The following is an 18,603-nucleotide window of genomic DNA, read 5'->3' as shown; positions in this document are numbered from 1 at the left end:
CCCAGGCCCCGCTTCCACAATGGAAGGCGTGTCGGTGGAATTGAGGAGGTCTTCGAAGTATTCTCCCCACCGACACACGACGTCCCGAGTCGAGGTCAGCAGCACGCCATCTCCACTGTAAACAGTGTTGACGTTGCACTGCTTCCCCCTCCTGAGATGCCGGATGGTGGACCAGAATTTCCTCGAAGCCGTCCGGAAGTCATTCTCCATGGCCTCGCCAAACTCCTCCCACGTCCGGGTTTTTGCCTCAGCAACCGCCGAAGCCGCGTTCCGCTTGGCCATCCGGTACCTGTCAGCTGCCTCCAGAGTCCCGCACGCCAAAACGGCCCGATAGGACTCCTTCTTCAGCTTGACGGCATCCCTTACCGCCGGTGTCCACCAGCGGGTTCGGGGATTGCCGCCACGACAGGCCCAATGACCTTACGGCCACAGCTCCGGTCGGCCGCCTCAACAATGGAGGCGCGGAACAAGGTCCACTCGGACTCAATGTCCCCCGCCTCCCCCGGGACGTGTGAATAGCTCTGCCGGAGGTGGGAGTTGAAGCTCTTCCTGACAGGGGATTCAACCAGACGTTCCCAGCAGACCCTCACAGAGCGTTTGGGTCTGCCAGGTCGGACCGGCATCTTCCCCCACCATCGAAGCCAACCCACCACCAGGTGGTGATCAGTTGACAGCTCCGCCCCTCTCTTCGCCCGAGTGTCCAAAACATGCGGCCGCAAATCCGATGACACGACTACAAAGTCGATCATCGAACTGCGGCCTAGGGTGTCCTGGTGCCAAGTGCACACATGGACACCCTTATGTTTGAACATGGTGTTCATTATAGAAAATCCGTGTCGAGCACAGAAGTCCAACAATAGAACACCGCTCGGGTTCAGATCGGGGGGGCCGTTCCTCCCAATCACGCCCTTCCAGGTCTCACTGTCATTGCCCACGTGAGCATTGAAGTCACCCAGTAGAACGATGGAGTCCCCAGAAGGAGCGCTCTCCAGCACTTCCTCCAGGGACTCCAAGAAGGGTGGGTATTCTGAGCTGCCGTTTGGTGCATAGACACAAACAACAGTCAGGACCCGTCCCCCCACCCGAAGGCGGAGGGAGGGTACCCTCTCGTTCACCGGGGTGAACCCCAATGTGCAGGCGCCCAGCCGGGGGGCAATAAGTATACCCACACCTGCTCGACGCCTCTCACCGTGGGCAACTCCAGAGTGGAAGAGAGTCCAGCCCCTCTCGAGAGGGCTTGAACCGGAACCCAAACTGTGCGTGGAGGCAAGTCCAACTATATCTAGTCGTAACTTTTCTGCCTCGCACACCAGCTCGGGCTCCTTTCCAGCCAGAGAGGTGACATTCCATGTCCCAAGAGCCAGCTTCTGCAGCCGGGGATCAGACCGCCAAGGTCCCTGCCTTTGGCCGCCCAGCTCGCACTGCACCCGACCCCTTTGGCCCCTCCCACAGGTGGTGAGCCCATGGGAAGGGGGACCCACATTTCCTTTTCGGGTGACCCGCGTCCGGGCGAGGGAAATCTGTTTCCATATATATTCATCATCATAAGGGGCTTTTTGAGCCGTGCTTTGTCTGGCCCCTCACCTAGGACCCGTTTGCCATGGGTGACCCTACCAGGAGCATGAAGCCCCAGACAACATGGCTCCTAGGATCATAGGGGCATGCAAACCCCTCCACCACGATAAGGTGACGACTCATGGAGGTAAAAACGTTCCATAGATATTTTCTGTGTATCTGATTTTACAAATACCTAACTTGCTAACTGCTAAGTACAACTGAGACCACCCCTACAACAAACGATTGACAAGTTGTAAGAAAATCACGGGTGAAGAAAATAAATGGAAAAAATGGAACAACCTGAACAAATTGTATTATTAAACATTTTTTTGGGTCATTTTGCCTGCAATGACTGCGTTCCCCCAGTAGATGGGGAACGGCTCGCCTGCGCATTTACTACCGAAAGCCGTGTCAGAAAGCTCGGTGCACACTCACAAGTGCGTGTACGTACTCGGTAGTACGGACATGGCGCACTCGCGCTCTATTTGTATCAGTCCCGAATTTAGAGCGTGGGCTGTGACGACAGCATTCTTGTGATTCGCGCGCTGAGCTTTCAGATACAGTTTTACGCTAAAGCCACCCACAAACCTTCCCATAGAATCCTTCTATTAAAATGAGTCGCTCAAGGAAAAGCAAGGTGGACACAGTGCCGAGTGTTTAAAAAAGAGTGGCCAATTTGGCTCGACGTACACGACGTGACGTTCAGCCACATGAACGTCAACATCAACCCGTCACAGATCGAGGTAAACGGACCAACACCTCGGATCTCTCCTAAGAATTGCCACAACAAATTTTACTCCAGACTATGACGCACTAGCAAAAAAGGGAGACCAACAACACTGTTCCCACTGAAAACGAAGGGGAGGCTCTCAAGTTTGTTGTAAAAAAATGCATTTTGAATATGATTTGTACACATAGCAGGGACCAGCGACCATTCTCGTTTTCAAACAATGCAGGATGCTCAAGGACATTGATGCACCACCTGTTTGCGACTAATCTTAATCTGTAAAGTTCTTAAGGCTTACTTTAAGGAAGTGTTTCCCGTTTCCTCACCTCTGTTACCAGGTGTTTGTGAGTTAAAACTCTGCTCTGATTTTCAGATACCCCTCACCGTGCTAATGGGACGTCAAACGCTGCCCGTTCGTTTCTCTTCCAGGGGGGTGCTAATGGGACGTCAAACGCTGCACATTCGCTTCTCTTCTGAGGGGGGGGGGCTGCTAATAGGACGTCAAACGCTGCGCGTTCGCTTCTCTTCGGGGGGGGCTGGGGTGCTAATGGGACGTCAAACGCTTTGTGTGGCGGGCTCCATCTAGTGTGGAAACTGAGAAGTGCAACAGAGTTGAGTTCAAGCTTCTTGTGCGAGCCAGATTCAATTATGTTTTCAGAATTTGCTGCAGGCCAATAAAAACTGGACTGCGGCCCGCGAGCCGTAGTTTGGAGACCCCTACACTACGTCCATCTGCTCCTGGTTCGGCCCTCCGGTCCAAATTTAGAACCCAGTTCGGCCCGCGAGTCAAAAGGTTTGCCCACCCCTGGTATAGGCACATGTTTGGTCGTAAGGACGTGAGAGCAGGTGTGTGTAGTGTACATGGGTGAGTCTTTGGGTGTGTGAATGTGATTCTTGTGTGTGATTATTGTATGAAGCATGTAAAGGGTGTGTGGGGTGTGTGTGTGTATGTGCAGTGAATGTGCAGTGAATGGTTCTGCAACAGACAGAAATACAGCACGTAATTCAACGCTCAACTTCTGACGTCACACAACACTAGTAGACGACACATTACATAACTGCACGTAATGGTTCCGCTATACTAAATAACCATAAATGAAATACTCTCAGCAACACACCAAACATAAGTCATCGAGACAACTAAATACATTTGCTGGCGACCTTTAGTCGCCGTGCCGCTGCGTAACGGCTACTCGTACGATGCGAGGCAAATTTAAAGGAGTGCGCGAAGCTATCAATCAAACGGCGCACAGATGAAACAAACCGCGGTCAGACAAACGGCACAACAGTAGACAGTAGTAACAATGAAATGTACATACTCACTTTGTGTCAAAGACGCACACGATCACAGCAACGAACTCAGTCGATACCAGCAACCTTTAACTTACTGCTGTGCACAAGCTCCAACAATCGCGATAAGCTGAGGTAATTTACGCGAGACTTAAGGTGTGGTGACGTAACTTTTTTAACATCAACATAGGAACACTTCTAACAGCTATTTTTATTTTTCTTCTTTGTGACAGGCTTTGGCCTGGGAAGCTAAGTTCAGCATTTGTGTTAAAGATATCTGCCATATCTTGTGAATGGGTATAATGTCTAGACCCCGAATGTAAGACGACCCCCACTTTTTCAGTCTTATTTCAATGCAAAAACTACTGTCTTATTTTCGGCCCAAAACGGTACTTTCACCTTTATATTTTGGTTCATGTAGCCTGATGAAAATTAATGAGATTTCTCTCTGCATGTGCATTCACATGTAACATTGAAAGAAATGGAATATTGTGTTTCAATGTCTATTAAGATACTAAAAGTTGACGGAACACATTTTGTTTTGAAGGGCTGCTGTGTCTTAACAAGGAAAGACTGATGTGCTTATGGATGAAGATGACTTGTACTTGTGAACATTGAACTTGGAAAAGAATGCATTACATAAATGCACACTTCAATGAAATAGGGCACCTGTCAGTGTCCGGGGTGGCATACTTCTTTTGTCCACAGGGAGCAACCGTGAGCAGAGTGCAGTGTGCACAGGTGTGGCTCATCAGGCTCGTTAAAGGAGGGCTCTTAAGGAGCATGCTGTCAACTGCTCGTCGCCTGAGTGTCCCTTCAGTATGCTCACCTCCACGGTTGCGCTCACCTCCACGGTTGCGCTCACCTCCACGGTTGCGCTCACCTCCACGGTTGCGCTCACCTCCACGGTTGCGCTCACCTCCACGGTTGCGCTCACCTCCACGGTTGCGCTCACCTCCACGGTTGCGCTCACCTCCACGGTTGCGCTCACCTCCACGGTTGCGCTCACCTCCACGGTTGCGCTCACCTCCACGGTTGCGCTCACCTCCACGGTTGCGCTCACCTCCACGGTTGCGCTCACCTCCACGGTTGTGCCTCTCGCTCCATGCTCATAGATCTCGCCTTGTTCATCGACGCCATGTTGTTCAGGTCTGCAGTAAGATCTCCGCCACAGCCACGTTGAATTCTCTGACCAAGTCTTGTGTATCCTGCTCGTAGATTACCTCCACCGATCACCGCCAAGATCCACCCCGTTCTGGTTGAACTCCACACGCTCTGCCACTGCTGCTCCCGCTCCGTGCTCATGGCTCAGATCCTCACGCTCTACCTCCACTGCAGCTCCTCCAATAAACACTTCTCACTCATTCTGGACGTCTGAGTTGGTTTTTCTGCATGTCGGTCAAATCAATCGCTAAAACGATGACAGCACCATACAAAAGAACACTTACCTTATTTGGGGAAATGAGATCAAAATATTCCCACACTGGGGAATGTTTTCGTTTTCTCGCAGGCTCCATGAAAACAGTTCGATTGCAAAGAATCTCGTACTGTAGCACAGAAATTCGAATTGCACGGGTAGGACACGGGACGTGTTGCCGCTTTTATGTCAGCCAATCACGGCAGCCGACGAAGCCTCGTCTGTCACCGATGACGTCACCGCTCCATAATGCTACATGCCTCGATACGCGCTCCACTAAACACTTCCTGGGTTACTCAATACACGCTCCAAAGCATCGGACCCCAACATCCCACTACTAGGGATGGGCGATACCAATGATTTTGGAATCGATCCGATAGCAAGTACCGTTTTTTTCCGTGTATAGTGCGCAAAATTTAACTAATTTATTGTCCTAAAATCTGGGGTGCGCATTATACATGGGTACAAAAAAAAAATTTACATTTTTTTTTTTTTTAATTTAATTTTTTTTTTTTTTTTTTTTTTAAGTCCCTGTTGTATCGTGGCCGTAATGACGCGCACACTCTCCAAGTTTAGAGGACGGTTTAATAAGAACGGCACACACAGTACAAGCACATGTTTCTCTCTTGTACAACTTCTTCTGTCTAACATCAATCCTCGGTAGTCAACTCTAGGCGAGTGCGCCCTCTACTGGGTAAAAGTAGAAGTATCACATTGGCAGCAAATAAGCACTGAAATAATACTTATACCAACCAACATTACCAAATCAATACACCACATCTCCCCCACATTTAAGCAAAAACAACATGTGTTATACACTCAATAAAACATAAACAGAAAAATTACTTAATGTAACTCAGTATGACTTTTTTTTTTTTTAATAACATTCTACTTTAAGGAACAAAGTCTTTGAGGTGAACAGGGGTATGTCTCTCTCTACTAGAACGTCTCAACTCTGTCTGTGGTGGTACAACCTTTTCATCCTGGGTATTGGTAGCAGGTAGCAACTCTGACACCTTCTCTGAATTAGAACTCAGTTCTAACATCTGTGGTTTATTTATTTCCGGTAGTGGAATCTTTGCAACAGTCTCTGGAAAAAATACTAAGCTTTTCTCCTTCTCAACCGTTGTCTCGAGATTGGATAATCTTGCTCTTACTTGATCTACATGCCTTTTCACAACTTGACCAGTACCAACACTAACGGTATAGGAAAGGGGTCCTGAAGTGTTTTGGATAACCCCAGGAATCCATTTCGGTCCATAGGAATAGTTCCTGATGAGTACGTCCTCTCCTGACGTAAACCCTCTCTGCTTACTCCGTGTGTCATGATTTTCTTTCTGTTTAAGTTGCTTTTGTTGCACTTTGGTTTTCATATCCGGAACAACCAAATCCAGGGCGGACCTTAGTCTGCGTGACATCATGAGTTCGGCAGGTGATAAGCCTGTTGTTGCGTGAGGTGTGATCCGGTAGCTAAACAAGAATCTTGATAACCTTGTTTGTATTGTCCCTTCTTTCATCTTCTTCATCCCCTCTTTAAAAGTTTGAACTGCTCTCTCTGCGAGTCCATTTGAGGATGGGTGAAAAGGAGCGGATCTCACATGACTGATACCATTTTGCTTCATGAACGCTTCAAACTCAGCACTTGTGAAGCAAGTTCCATTGTCGGACACCAGCATTTTTGGTATTCCAAAATTACTAAAGCTCTGTCTGAGTTTCTCGATTGTGACTAAGGATGTGCATGTTTTTGTAGGGTAAACATCCAACCACTTTGAATGTGCATCCACAATTACGAGAAACATTTCTCCTAGAAAAGGTCCTGCATAGTCCACATGAATCCTTGACCATGGTGATTCAGGCCATTCCCACGGGTGTAGAGGAGCAGAAGCAGGTGCTTTTTGATGTGCCTGACATTCGTGACATGCTTGAACCGTTCTCTCTACATCCTGATCCATTCCCGGCCACCACATGTATGATCTTGCCAAACCTTTCATTTTAGTCATTCCTGTGTGAGTGATGTAACATTTTTAACATCCTACCTCTTCCTTTGGCAGGGATGACCACTCGAGCTCCCCAGAGAACACAGCCATCTCTAACACCGAGCTCCAATTTTCTCTGGTGGAAAGCTTTCAGATTTGGATCGGTTTCTGTGGGCCACCCTTTCAGGATGTATTCATGAACTTGTGATAAAACAGTGTCTTTTGCCGTCCAGCTCTTTATCTGCTTTGCATCTATCAATGTCTCATCCAACATGTCCATCATAAGTACTTGCTCAGTACTCTCCTCTTTCCTTAACTTGACAGGAACTGGCATCCTGCTCAAGGCATCTGTATTTGCATGATGTTTGCCTGGTTTGTAGACAATGTTGTATTTGTATGCACTCAACTTCACACCCCACCGCTGCACTCTAGGTGATCCCATCCTCGTCGCCAAGAATATGTTGTATCGTGGCCGTAATGACGCGCACACTCTCCAAGTTTAGAGGACGGTTTAATAAGAACGGCACACACAGTACAAGCACATGTTTCTCTCTTGTACAACTTCTTCTGTCTAACATCAATCCTCGGTAGTCAACTCTAGGCGAGTGCGCCCTCTACTGGGTAAAAGTAGAAGTATCACATTGGCAGCAAATAAGCACTGAAATAATACTTATACCAACCAACATTACCAAATCAATACACCACAGTCCCAATGATCGTCACACACGCAGGGAGGCAATGGGTCCCATTTGCAATGTAAGTCTTTGGTATGGTCTTAACTAGGCTGGATGTAATTTTTTTTGTTGGCGTTGATTTCTCCGAATGCCCGAAAACGCACCACCGAGACGTTGAAGAGGAATAAAAACACCCTTGGAAACCAAAACTTGCCCCTCGTCGTGACTCGGAGCCGCAACAAATGTTTCGGATTTGTGTAGGGTACATTGTGACAGACAGCAAACGAGCAGGTGATGGAGCAAGCCTTGTCTGATACGAGAGCATTGCGCTCGTATGGAGCGTGTTTGAAGTGAACAGCAGAGACGAAAGGAACAAGGCGAAGTGTTGTGAAATAAAATATTACCTGTAATACGGATTTAGGTAGAGAACTGAACTCTCGCTCTTTATATAGCTGACGTGTCTTGCGCATCCGTTCTGCGCATCTGTAATGGCGGCGTCCGTATGATATCCGGTTTGCGTGTGTGCGCGTGTGTGCGAGAGCGAGAAAGAGCGAGAGCGAGAGAGAGCGCGAGAGAGAGAGTGCGAGAGAACGCTCAACCGTAGCGCGCCGCCGACCGCCCAACTGCACCACGCTGGTCGCATTATTGTGACAGAGCCGTCGCTGACATTTAGAAGATATTTTTAAAGTCCTGATGTACTTTCTAAAATTTAAGTGGACCTCAGTGCGCACTGCGCAGGGAGCTTGATTTGGTGCGGTCGCGCAACCGCAGCGCGCCGGGCGCTCACTGTCGCATTGCTTAAAGAGCGCCTTTGTGTTTTAGGATGAACAGCAGAGACCAAAGGAACAAGGCAAAGTGTTGTGAAATAAAATATTACCTGTAATACGAATTTTGTTATTTGCTGATTGAAACTGCTAATTAAACTGTGAATTGAAACTAATAGGAAGAAAAGAACTCTCGCTCTTTATATAGCTGACGTGTCTTGCGCATCCGTTCTGTGCATTTTATTTCACAACACTTTGCCTTGTTCCTTTCTTCTCTGCTGTTCACTTCAAACACGCTCCATGCGACCGCAATGCTCTCGTATCAGACGCTTGCTCGATCACCTGCTCGTTTGCAGTCTGTCACAATGTACCCTACACAAATCCGAAACATTTGTTGCGGCTCCGAGTCACGACGAGGGGCATGTTTTGGTTTCCAAGGGTGTTTTTATTCCTCTTCAACGTCTCTCCCATACAGAGCCGCCTCTTTCCCGTGAGCGCACGGAGCGCGGTGGTGCGTTTATGGGCAGTCGGAGAAATCAACGCCAACAAAAAAAATTACATCCAGCCTAGTTAAGACCATACCAAAGACTATAAAAATGGGACCCATTGCCTCCCTGCGTGTGTGACGATCATTGGGACTTAAAAAAAAAAAAAAAAAAAAAAAATTTAAAAATTGGGTGCGTATTATACATGGGTACAGGCTTTTTTCCAGCATCAGCATGCCATTTTTAGGGTGCGTATTATGCATGGGGGCGCACTATACACGGAAAAAAACGGTATTTCCTACCCAAAATACCCGATATTCGATCCGATATCGATACCGGAAGTGTAATTTCCCGCCAAAAAAAACAATTTAAATGCAGTGGCATTCTTGCTCTTGGAGAGTCATCTATTGAATTTTGTAGAAAAAAGTATTACGTCATGTACATGAATTTTAGACATTAGTGCATTAGTGGAAGATGCATATTAATAGTATAACTTTAATAAAAAGGAGCTATTCTTTACTTTTTTCTCTCTCTCTCTCTCTGTTGTTGAGAAAAAGTTTTGTCTTTTAGTATAATCTAAAAAGAGACATGGTACCAACAGAGATGCAGGGCTTAATCGTCATGAGCAGCAAAACTATCAATTTGTAAAGCCACTGGATACTTACATTTAATATTGTAATACTTTAGTGTTGTTTATAGGAAGTGGAGTTACAAATAAAACATATGGCGTTCGACCACAAATTGAAAAGGGGAAAACTTTATTTATAAATGACTGACTAAAGCGTAGTAATTATTGCTTCAAATAGCACATCAACCACAAATGCTTACGATTTTTGGTTAGCACCTGATACCTGGATATGTCTTGCCTTTCTGAAACGCTGCTTCTAAGGTACTTTGGTACCTTAGCCTCGGTGTGGCTGCAGGGTTTTCCGTCGCTGCCTTAGTGTCTGCGGCACGTTTCAACTGCAGCTCTTCATGAACCGTGGGGTGAATTTTGCTTAAATGTTTTGTCAAGTTTGTGGTGTTGCCACAATATTTAATTGTTTTGTGACATATTTCACATTTTGCCTCGTTGTTATTAAGTAAAATATAATATCCCCAAACCAGACTTCTCTTGTGTTCGGACTGGGCCGCCGCCGTGGCCATGCTTGTTTGTGTTTGTTTGGATTGGAACGGGGAGCGGAGGAGGAGGGCTTGGCTTGTGAGAAAAGGGGGCGGGAGCAGAGCAGAGCAGGACACGCCGGTGCAGCAGGCGGAAGGAAAAGTAGTGCTAGCATGAGTGCAAGTCGTCAAATTGGAGCAGAAAAAAATGAGGAAAAATATAATTAAATAATTGTAAGTATCGATATTTTAGCTAGGGAGATCGATATTCAAAAATGAGCCGCCTGGATCGATATATCGATATTTTGGTATCGATCCGCCCATCCCTACCCACTACCACTCACCCGTCCTTGACCACGCTCTGATCGCCGCTTGCCTCGACTACCTGCTTGCCCCAGACCACGACTACGCGCTGCGCTCTTCTGCCCGGCGCGCTTGGTTAGCTGCTCTCTCCGCCAGGTTGGTTATTGCCGTCAGCCAGCCCGCCAGCGAAGTTGACTCCTTCCTGTTGGAATAATTTAGCAGTAAAGCCTTGGCCTGCCAGAAATGGAGCCTCATATTTTACGAGTTGAACTCCTTCTCTAAGTTCTTCTTATCTTGTTCCATGGATGTCCTTTGACCCCCTATCATTTTTATGTATCCTTCCTGTCCTTCTCTTATCTTTCTGTTTTGTTTCTGTAAGAGGCCTTCACTAGCGATGAGCAGAGCTCCTTTGCACAGGCAAAATGTTCTTTGTATAGTTCAAAGGAACTTCTTTCCTTTTTGTTGACTGTAGCTTTGATTCCTAGATTGTTGTTGATCGGAACAGTTTTTCTTTGTGTTATATACCTATATCTAAGTGTTACATACAGTTTGAAGTAGTTGCATATGAGTTATCCCATATTTACTCAATGTTTGTTTAAGGAACTGCATACCAGTTATCCCACATTTACTTAATGTGTGTTGAAGTGTTTAGGGCTAGTTATTCATTATTATTGTGTGTTGTGTTAGTTTACCAAGAAGATAAACTTAGCAAAGGTTTAGTTGCATTGTTCCACAGGAAAGCGGCATTCAACGTGCTTCAAGTTATCTGATCACAGTCAAGGATGAGTCAGCCAACCATGGAGAAGACAGCCGGTTGAGGAAACAGGACAGACTCTGCAATTCCAGTGCTGGGGTCACGGGCCGACAATTAAATCCTGAATCACACCACACTACATTCCTTAGATAGGCACCGCTGCTACAGTTCCAAACCCCCTCCCTTTAGTGTAGCAACGCTTCTGTAACCAGGGCAACCGAAATATTAAAAAGAGTACGCAGAGTAAGGACTCAGAATTGATGGAGATTGTAACTGAGCTACCTTTCTTTATTTTTCTCCTCGCGAATAAACCTATCCTGGTTGTCTTCTCCTCTTTGTTATGGTACTTAGACCTGACAATTCCCCCCGATTGCCGTGACGCCAGCTTGACGCCTCGGGTGTCATGGAGACCCCCTGTCGCTCCACTCTGCCTGTCGCCCACCCGGGACCCTGTCCTCGGCAGCCAGTGCTCCATGAACACTCCTCCCGCCCAGCCAGGCGGGCCTGAACCTATGGAGATAGGACGCACCTCGTTCTTCCCAGAGGAGTGTTGGAGACACCTCAGAGCTCGGCTATGCCTATACTGCGGGGGGTGAGGGCCACAGGGTGACCTCTTGCCAGAGGAGAGCCAGGAGCACCCGCCTAGCAGGGATCCGCTTGGGATCTCTTTGCTTGCCCCCTCACACCTGTTGCACACCTGTCACACTTCAGACTCGCTCTTCGCTTCCAGCCAGTCCCCTTCTCTTGGTCCTCTGCTTCATCACCCCGTAGGCTGCAGCCGCGGGTCCGGTCTCGTCGTCAGCCGCAGTCTCTGGTCCAGTCTCCTCCTCGGCTGCTTTTGCCACATCCGCAGCCTGGCTTCACTCCGACAGGTATTGCGGCCTCGCATTTGAACAGATCGTCCAATAGAGAGACATTTAGTCCCTGTGCCGGCCTAAGGGCCGGCGCCTCCTGATTCCGCGGCTGAGGATGGGGAATTGTCAGTGGTGCCACCTGATGACTGCGCTTGGGAGACGTGTTCATCAGATGACTCTGACTTGTCGGACTGGTATTGACGCGCGTCAGAGTTCCCCTTTGTCCCGGGCATTCACCGGTTCCCGATCGGCTGCCCAGCCACACCAGCCAAGCCGGCAGTCCAGCTTTCCACTTCCCCTTCTCAATAAAGATTCGTGCTGCATTTGGTCGACCTGTTTCCGTTCATGACAATAACACTAAATAGTGTAATTTAACACTACACACTAGTGTAGGGGTGTCCAAACTACGGCCCGCGGGCCAACTGCGGCCCGCGGTCCGGTTTTTATTGGCCCGCAGCAAATTTTGAAAACATAATTGAATATGGCCCGCACAAGAAGCTTGAGCTCAACTCTGTTGCACTTCTCAGTTTCTCAATGGAGCCCGCCACACAAATGAAATCAAGCGAAGAAAAACTTTTACCGCGAGTAATGTCCGCGCATTTACTCAAAAGTCAAAGTCAGCTTTATTGTCAATCTCTCCACATGTCACAACACACAAAGAAACCGAAATTACGTTTTCTCTATCCCACGGTGACGAGACATATTACTCCCGGGAGCCGTGTCAGAAAGCTCAGTGCACACCCACAAGTGCGTGTGCGTACTCTTGTAGTAAGTAGTAATTTCATCTATCAGTGCCGAATTTCGAGTGTCGGCTGTGAAGTCAATATTCTCGTAATTCGCGCGCTGAGTTTTCAGATACAGTTTTACGCTAATGCTACCCACAAACCTTCCCCTGGAATCCTTCCATTAAAATGAGTGGCCCGAAGAAAAGAAAGGTGCACACTGAGTGCCGAATGTTAAAAAAGAGTGGACAATTTGGCTCGACCTACGTGTGTGAGAAGACGTTCAGCCACATGAACGTCAACAAAGCCCGTCACAGATCTAGGTTAACGGACCGACACCTGGGCTCTATCCTAAGAATTACCACAACAAATTTTACTCCAGACTATGAGGCACTAGCAAAAAAGGGAAACCAACAATACTATTGATTCTTTTATTACTTTATTTAGATGTATTCTTTCACTGATTCTTCAAGATGATGAATTTCGTCAGAATGTTTGCCGTTGGATGTGATTTCGCCTCATTAGATAAACATATTTCATAAATCTGACCTGTAGGCGCTGAAGTGATGGAAAATGTTATTCATCATAACAGTGGCGTATTTGATAAGAATCACTGATAGTAGTTTTTTGGTGAAATATTTTTTTAATGCTGTTAATAAATGCATTTGTTTTCAAAAAGCTTTTTTTTTATTATCCATGCTTTAGTATCTACTAAAAGTAAAAACCTTTTATACAATGACCTTTACATGTCATTTATATTACTTTACACAAACACTACATCCATCTGCTCCTGGTTCGGCCCCCCGGTCAAAATTTAGAACCCAATTCGGCCCGCAAGTCAAAAAGTTTGGCCACTCCTGCACTAGTGTAATGTAAAATCAACACTGACCAGTTGTAGTGTTAAATGTCAACTACCACCCGGGTTGTTTTAACTCCCATTTAAATAACACTTTTAAAAGTGTTGTTTTAACTAGATTTAGTGTGGACCAAGGTAGACACTTTTGAAGTGTTAAATTCAACTCCATAGGTGTTGAAATATCCCTGAGTCCTGACGGTTTTGCTGTGTTGTCAGAAGTGTGTTGTACTTGCTGAAATAAACAAACTCATAAAAAAAAAAACGAAGCCAGGTGAGCAAGATGAAAGGAAGGAAAATCTTCGTTCTGGAAGCGAGGCGGCACAGCACAGGCGGGATGTGGCGAGGTCGCTGTTCCCAAAGTGGGGGTTGTTCGGGGTCGGGTGTTTACCCGGGATGCCGCTCCGCAAAATGTTCCCGTGCGCGGCCGCGTGCACGTTCCTTCTGTCGCGTCGTGTCGGTTGCGGGTCAACGACGGCGGAGAATGAATTCCAGGCTGACAGGGGCTCGCGGGTATCGGAGCGGGCGCGGCGCCAAGCCAACGCGGGCGCGGCGCCAAGCGGCGCAGTGGCCACGCGAAGGCCAACAGTCACAAGGCATCGCGACGCGCACGCCACACCGGAGGCAGAGGAGAGGGACCGCCGACGCGCTTCCAAAGCGAGAGAGACACTTTGACCTCGCCTGCCGCCTCATCAGCGAGCGGTACCCACATCATTTGTGTTATCGCGTTAGCGCACCCTCCACAGTTTGGAAAGGGACTCAACTGGACCAAAGTCAACCTCCAACAACTCTCCTTTTTCCAAGCATGCAAGCAGATTGAAACTGTGGGCAAAGAAAGTTTTTTTTTAGCTCAGTATGTGTTAGCTTGTGAGCATGATTTTGGATGTGACAGAAGCAGGAAGGTTTTCTTTGGTCGTGCCCAAGTTTGAAGACGACTTCTTGTGGCAGTCTGCCCCTGTTCACATGTTAGCGTGGCCAATTTGCAGACTTGATTCCACCAAACAAAACTTGACAAAACCATGAGAAAAGATGAGTTGAAACAGGTTTTTCATAGCAGATGAAACCGTTGGCATGTTGCATGAGCATGTTTACTGCCCTCGCGTGAAGTTGGACGTGGCGGCTCCCTCCCACAATGGGGGGGTTAAGCCATGACAGGCAGGAATGTTTTCACGGCATTTACAGCCCTTTGTTTTTTGGATGGTCTTTCGACACAAGTTTAGTTGACACATTCAAACACAATTCATGTTTTGAATTTGACCGAACAAGAAAGGACAAAAATGTTGCACAGTGTACGGACCCCTCCGCGTGCGTCCCTGAACTTAATTTCACATTTTGTTTGACTTGTCGAAAAGGGAAGCAGGAAGCAATTCTCCCGTCCAGGTTAGAACCAAGGGTTACACTGCCAGACACGTCCACAATCTACATTGCTACAGTACTACCTATAATACTACCATAAGAAAACAGAAATTTGACCAGGATAACATATGTTTTTAATACAGCAATAACAAATAAAGTGGAAATTTGAATATTATTTGAATACGGCAATGATTTAAATACAGCAATAACAAATAAACTGGACATTTGAATTTGATTTGAATACAGCAATAACAAATAAAATGGAAGTTTGCATAACAATTGATATCATTTTTTTAATACAGCAATGTCAAGTTGATTTAGTTACATGTTTTAACAGTCTGAATACAACAGTGACAGTTTTATAAATTTCGAGAGAATTGGAGTCACAATCCCGAAGGCACGCCGGGCAACGTCCCCAGCAAAAGGTGGCACTTGCATCGACTGATGACAGGTAATCTTCTCCCATGCTGGCCTCCTGTAGCTTAACAATTTTCTTATTGAGTTCAGACATCTCAAGATGAAGCATTGTCATCATCCGGCCTCTCTGCTCTCAGCCCTCAGGTTGCAAGGCGGGAAGTCAATTTCCAAGGACGTCAGACTTTGTTCCTTTCAACTTATTTTACAGGTGCAACGCCATGAGGGTCAATGTCGAGTGGAGATAGTCTGGTCGATTACACCAGTGTTTCCCCGTGAGAGCTGTTCAGCTGTGGCGTTGGAAATTGTCCAATATTAATTACGGAGAGCATTGTAAACAGGATCGCCAAACCACTGGTTAGTTAGCGCAAAACCTGATCAGCCACTTACTAATCGCATGCGCGTGGGGAATCGGGGAATCTTGAGATTTCATGTTGTGTGGGTCTGATTTTGCAGCATTGGCACATATTCAGCTTATTTATGTGGTGCTGTATGCTTTTGATAGCAGTGACGCTCTGATGGCCACGGTGCATTTGCGAACTGACGGAAATCCATGCATGCATTTCGACCGGAGAACCTTGATTGTGCATTTTTCACCAACATAAATAAAGTACACAGTCAAGTCGTGATACCTTCACTATGATAACTACTCAGCTGCTGCCAGAACAGCAGCGTGTCTTTAAACATGACTTTGTTCTTATTGTCACAAATAGGACCAGCAAATAGCGCTAGTCTAAAACAGTAAACGCAGTCATGCTGATTCTTTTAGATTTTAATCACAATCACAATACCTTACACTGTCAAAACTGTCACTGTTATTAGAAAAAAAGAAATACAATTACTGTTTTTTTCCATGTATAATGCGCCCCCATGTATAATACGCACCCTAAAAATGGCATGTCAATGCTGGAAAAAAGCCTGTACCCATGTATAATTTACCCCATAATACACCCCAATTTTATTTTTATTTATTTATTTATTTATTTTAAGTCCCAATGATCGTCACACACGCATCTGGGTGTGGTGAAATTTGTCCTCTGCATTTGACCCATCCCCGTGTGATTTTGATCCATCCCCTGGCGGAGAGGGGAGCAGTGAGCAGCAGCGGCGCCGCGCTCGGGAATCATTTGGTGATCTAACCCCCCAATTCCAACTGGGGACGGAGAGGGACGGAACAGAATAGTAGACACCGACAAGGAGGAACACACGAGCAGGGCTTAAATACACAGGGTAACAAGAGGAAGCAGTTGACAGACAATACAGTAACGAAAAGGGTGTGGCCGAGGGAAGTGCAGGCCGAGCGTGCTCGGCACGGGCGTGACAGTTTTGTTCTGCAAAGTTTGTCCATTTCATTATCAATCGATTTCAAGCTTGGACTTAAGTTGTAGCTTGCCTGCTAGTCCTTCGTTTTCGCTACATGACTACCGTTTTTTTCCGTGTATAATGTGCCCCCATGTATAATACGCACCCTAAAAATGGCATGTTGATGCTGGAAAAAAGCCTGTACCCATGTATAATACGCACCCAATTTTTTTTTATTTTTTTTTAAGTCCCAATGATCGTCACACACGCAGGGAGGCAATGGGTCCGATTTTTATAGTCTTTGGTATGGTCTTAACTAGGCTGGATGTATTTTTTTTGTTGGCGTTGATTTCTCCGACTGCCCGTAAAGGCACCACCGCGATCAGTTCGGTTCAAATGAAAAGTGCGGACATGTGAAAAAGGCATGTATGGGAGAGAAGTTGAAGAGGAATAAAAACACCCTTGGAAACCAAAACTTGCCCCTCGTCGTGACTCGGAGCCACAACAGATGTTTTGGATTTGTGTAGGGTACATTGTGACAGCAAACGAGCAGGTGATCGAGCAAGCGTCTGATACGAGAGCATTGCGTTCGTATGGAGCGTGTTTGAAGTGAACAGCAGAGACGAAAGGAACAAGGCAAAGTGTTGCGAAATAAAATATTACCTGTAATAGGCATTTTGTTATTTGCTGATTGTTTTAAATTATCACATTCATTGTCAGTCAAGAAGAGAAGAGGACTATTCACATCGGATCCATAGTGCGCATGCGCAGTGATACTGCCTCCGTATGACGTCCAGTCCGCGATGGAGATTAAAAAACAAACAATATTTGACAATAACACAGGTTTCTGTTCCTGTCTTTGGTAATGCCACCCTGTCTTTTGTTCCACGTCTTTGTCGGTCAGTCCTGTTGTTGGTTTTGTTAGAGAGTTATGTTAGTTTACCAAGTCTGTGTTTTGAGTTCCTCCAATGAACCCTGGTCCAAGCTGCACTTGGTCGGCCTGCTCCTTTCCACACTCCATCAGTGACAAGATTTTCTTCAAAAAATGTTGTACCATGATTTTCTTAAAAAAAAAATATATATATATTTTAAATCTTTTTTTTTTTAAATTGTACCCATGTATAATGCGCACCCCAGATTTTATGACAATGAATTAGTTACATTTTGCGCATTATACATGGAAAAAACGGTAAAAAACAATACATTTTTTTACTTTTTTTATTCAATTATTCAGCTCTGTTTGTCCGTTCTTCTGTTTTTGCCAAGCTATTTAGGACAACACACAATAATGTTGAGTAAATATGGGAGAACATATACAATTACTTCAACAGATAATCACATCATTCATTTTATATTGTTGGTTGATATTTTCTACTCTGTTGGTGAGAATTTTTATCAGCTGGTCTGTCTTGGCATTCTCAGTTTTGAGAAATCCAATTTCGTCCATCTTGGTTTCTAATCCAATCAATGGAGTCACCATTTCCATAATACTCTTCTTAATATCTGATCTCCCCTCCAGTCTCTTGAAGAGTATCCAGAGTTGTCTGCACATCTTTTTCCCCAAGGTTTTCCTGATTTTTTATTTCTTCCAAAGCATCGGCCGGTCCCTGATCCTTTTTGGCCCCTTGCTATAAAAAAAAAAAAAATTCTTCTACTCCTGCCTTGAACAAGTAAAGCTGTTTTATGTTAAAGGACACACATCATGAAAAATTGAGTTTTCTTGCTTTTAAAATCATTTTTTTGTGTATCAGGAATATCCAGGAGTGTAGAAAATCGTAAGATATCCCTCCACGTGCTGCAGAGATACTGTTGTGATTGTTTTGCTCTTTTTTACTTTCTATTACGTTTATTGACGTCTACTACATCACATCCGTTGGGGTGAGTCAAACCAAACAAGGTTTAGTTTAGTTTAGTTTATTGTTTAGCACATATTATTATATCAATAACTGTGCAAGAGGGAGCCGAAGCCTAGGGCTTGTAAAGAGCTCCACTCCTTCTAACCCGCAATTCCAACCCTTAATGCTGAGTGCCAAGCAGGGAGGCAATGGGTCCCA

At 46.0% G+C, this 18,603-nt stretch overlaps 2 protein-coding genes across 2 annotated transcripts in view; one reads left to right on the top strand and one right to left on the bottom strand.

Moving 5' to 3' along the window:
* The window catches only part of LOC133167122 (uncharacterized protein K02A2.6-like), an 84,321-nt gene that overhangs the window by 42,857 nt on the left and 22,861 nt on the right, over positions 1 to 18,603 (top strand). The gene's annotated exons all lie outside the window — the stretch shown is intronic.
* Positions 4,335 to 7,342, bottom strand: LOC133166652 (uncharacterized protein K02A2.6-like). Its single transcript, XM_061296749.1, has 2 exons — positions 6,237 to 7,342; positions 4,335 to 4,725 (listed from the first exon to the last, which is right to left on the bottom strand). The coding sequence occupies exons 1-2, from the start codon at positions 6,989 to 6,991 to the stop codon at positions 4,335 to 4,337; spliced, it is 1,146 nt and encodes a 381-aa protein (XP_061152733.1). The 5' UTR covers positions 6,992 to 7,342.

Source organism: Syngnathus typhle, linkage group LG14, assembly GCF_033458585.1.
Source record: "Syngnathus typhle isolate RoL2023-S1 ecotype Sweden linkage group LG14, RoL_Styp_1.0, whole genome shotgun sequence".
Classification (NCBI taxonomy): domain Eukaryota; kingdom Metazoa; phylum Chordata; class Actinopteri; order Syngnathiformes; family Syngnathidae; genus Syngnathus; species Syngnathus typhle.
This window is presented reverse-complemented; position numbering and strand designations above follow the sequence as displayed.

What these genes read in the sequence shown, in the direction of transcription:
- LOC133166652 (XM_061296749.1), bottom strand. Translation starts at nt 6,991, where the DNA reads ATGACTAAAATGAAAGGTTTGGCAAGATCATACATGTGGTGGCCGGGA. An exon ending in TCCTATGGACCGAAATGGAT is followed by an intron (nt 4,726 to 6,236) that starts TCCTGGGGTTAT and finishes ATCTTACTGCAG; the next exon opens with ACCTGAACAACATGGCGTCG.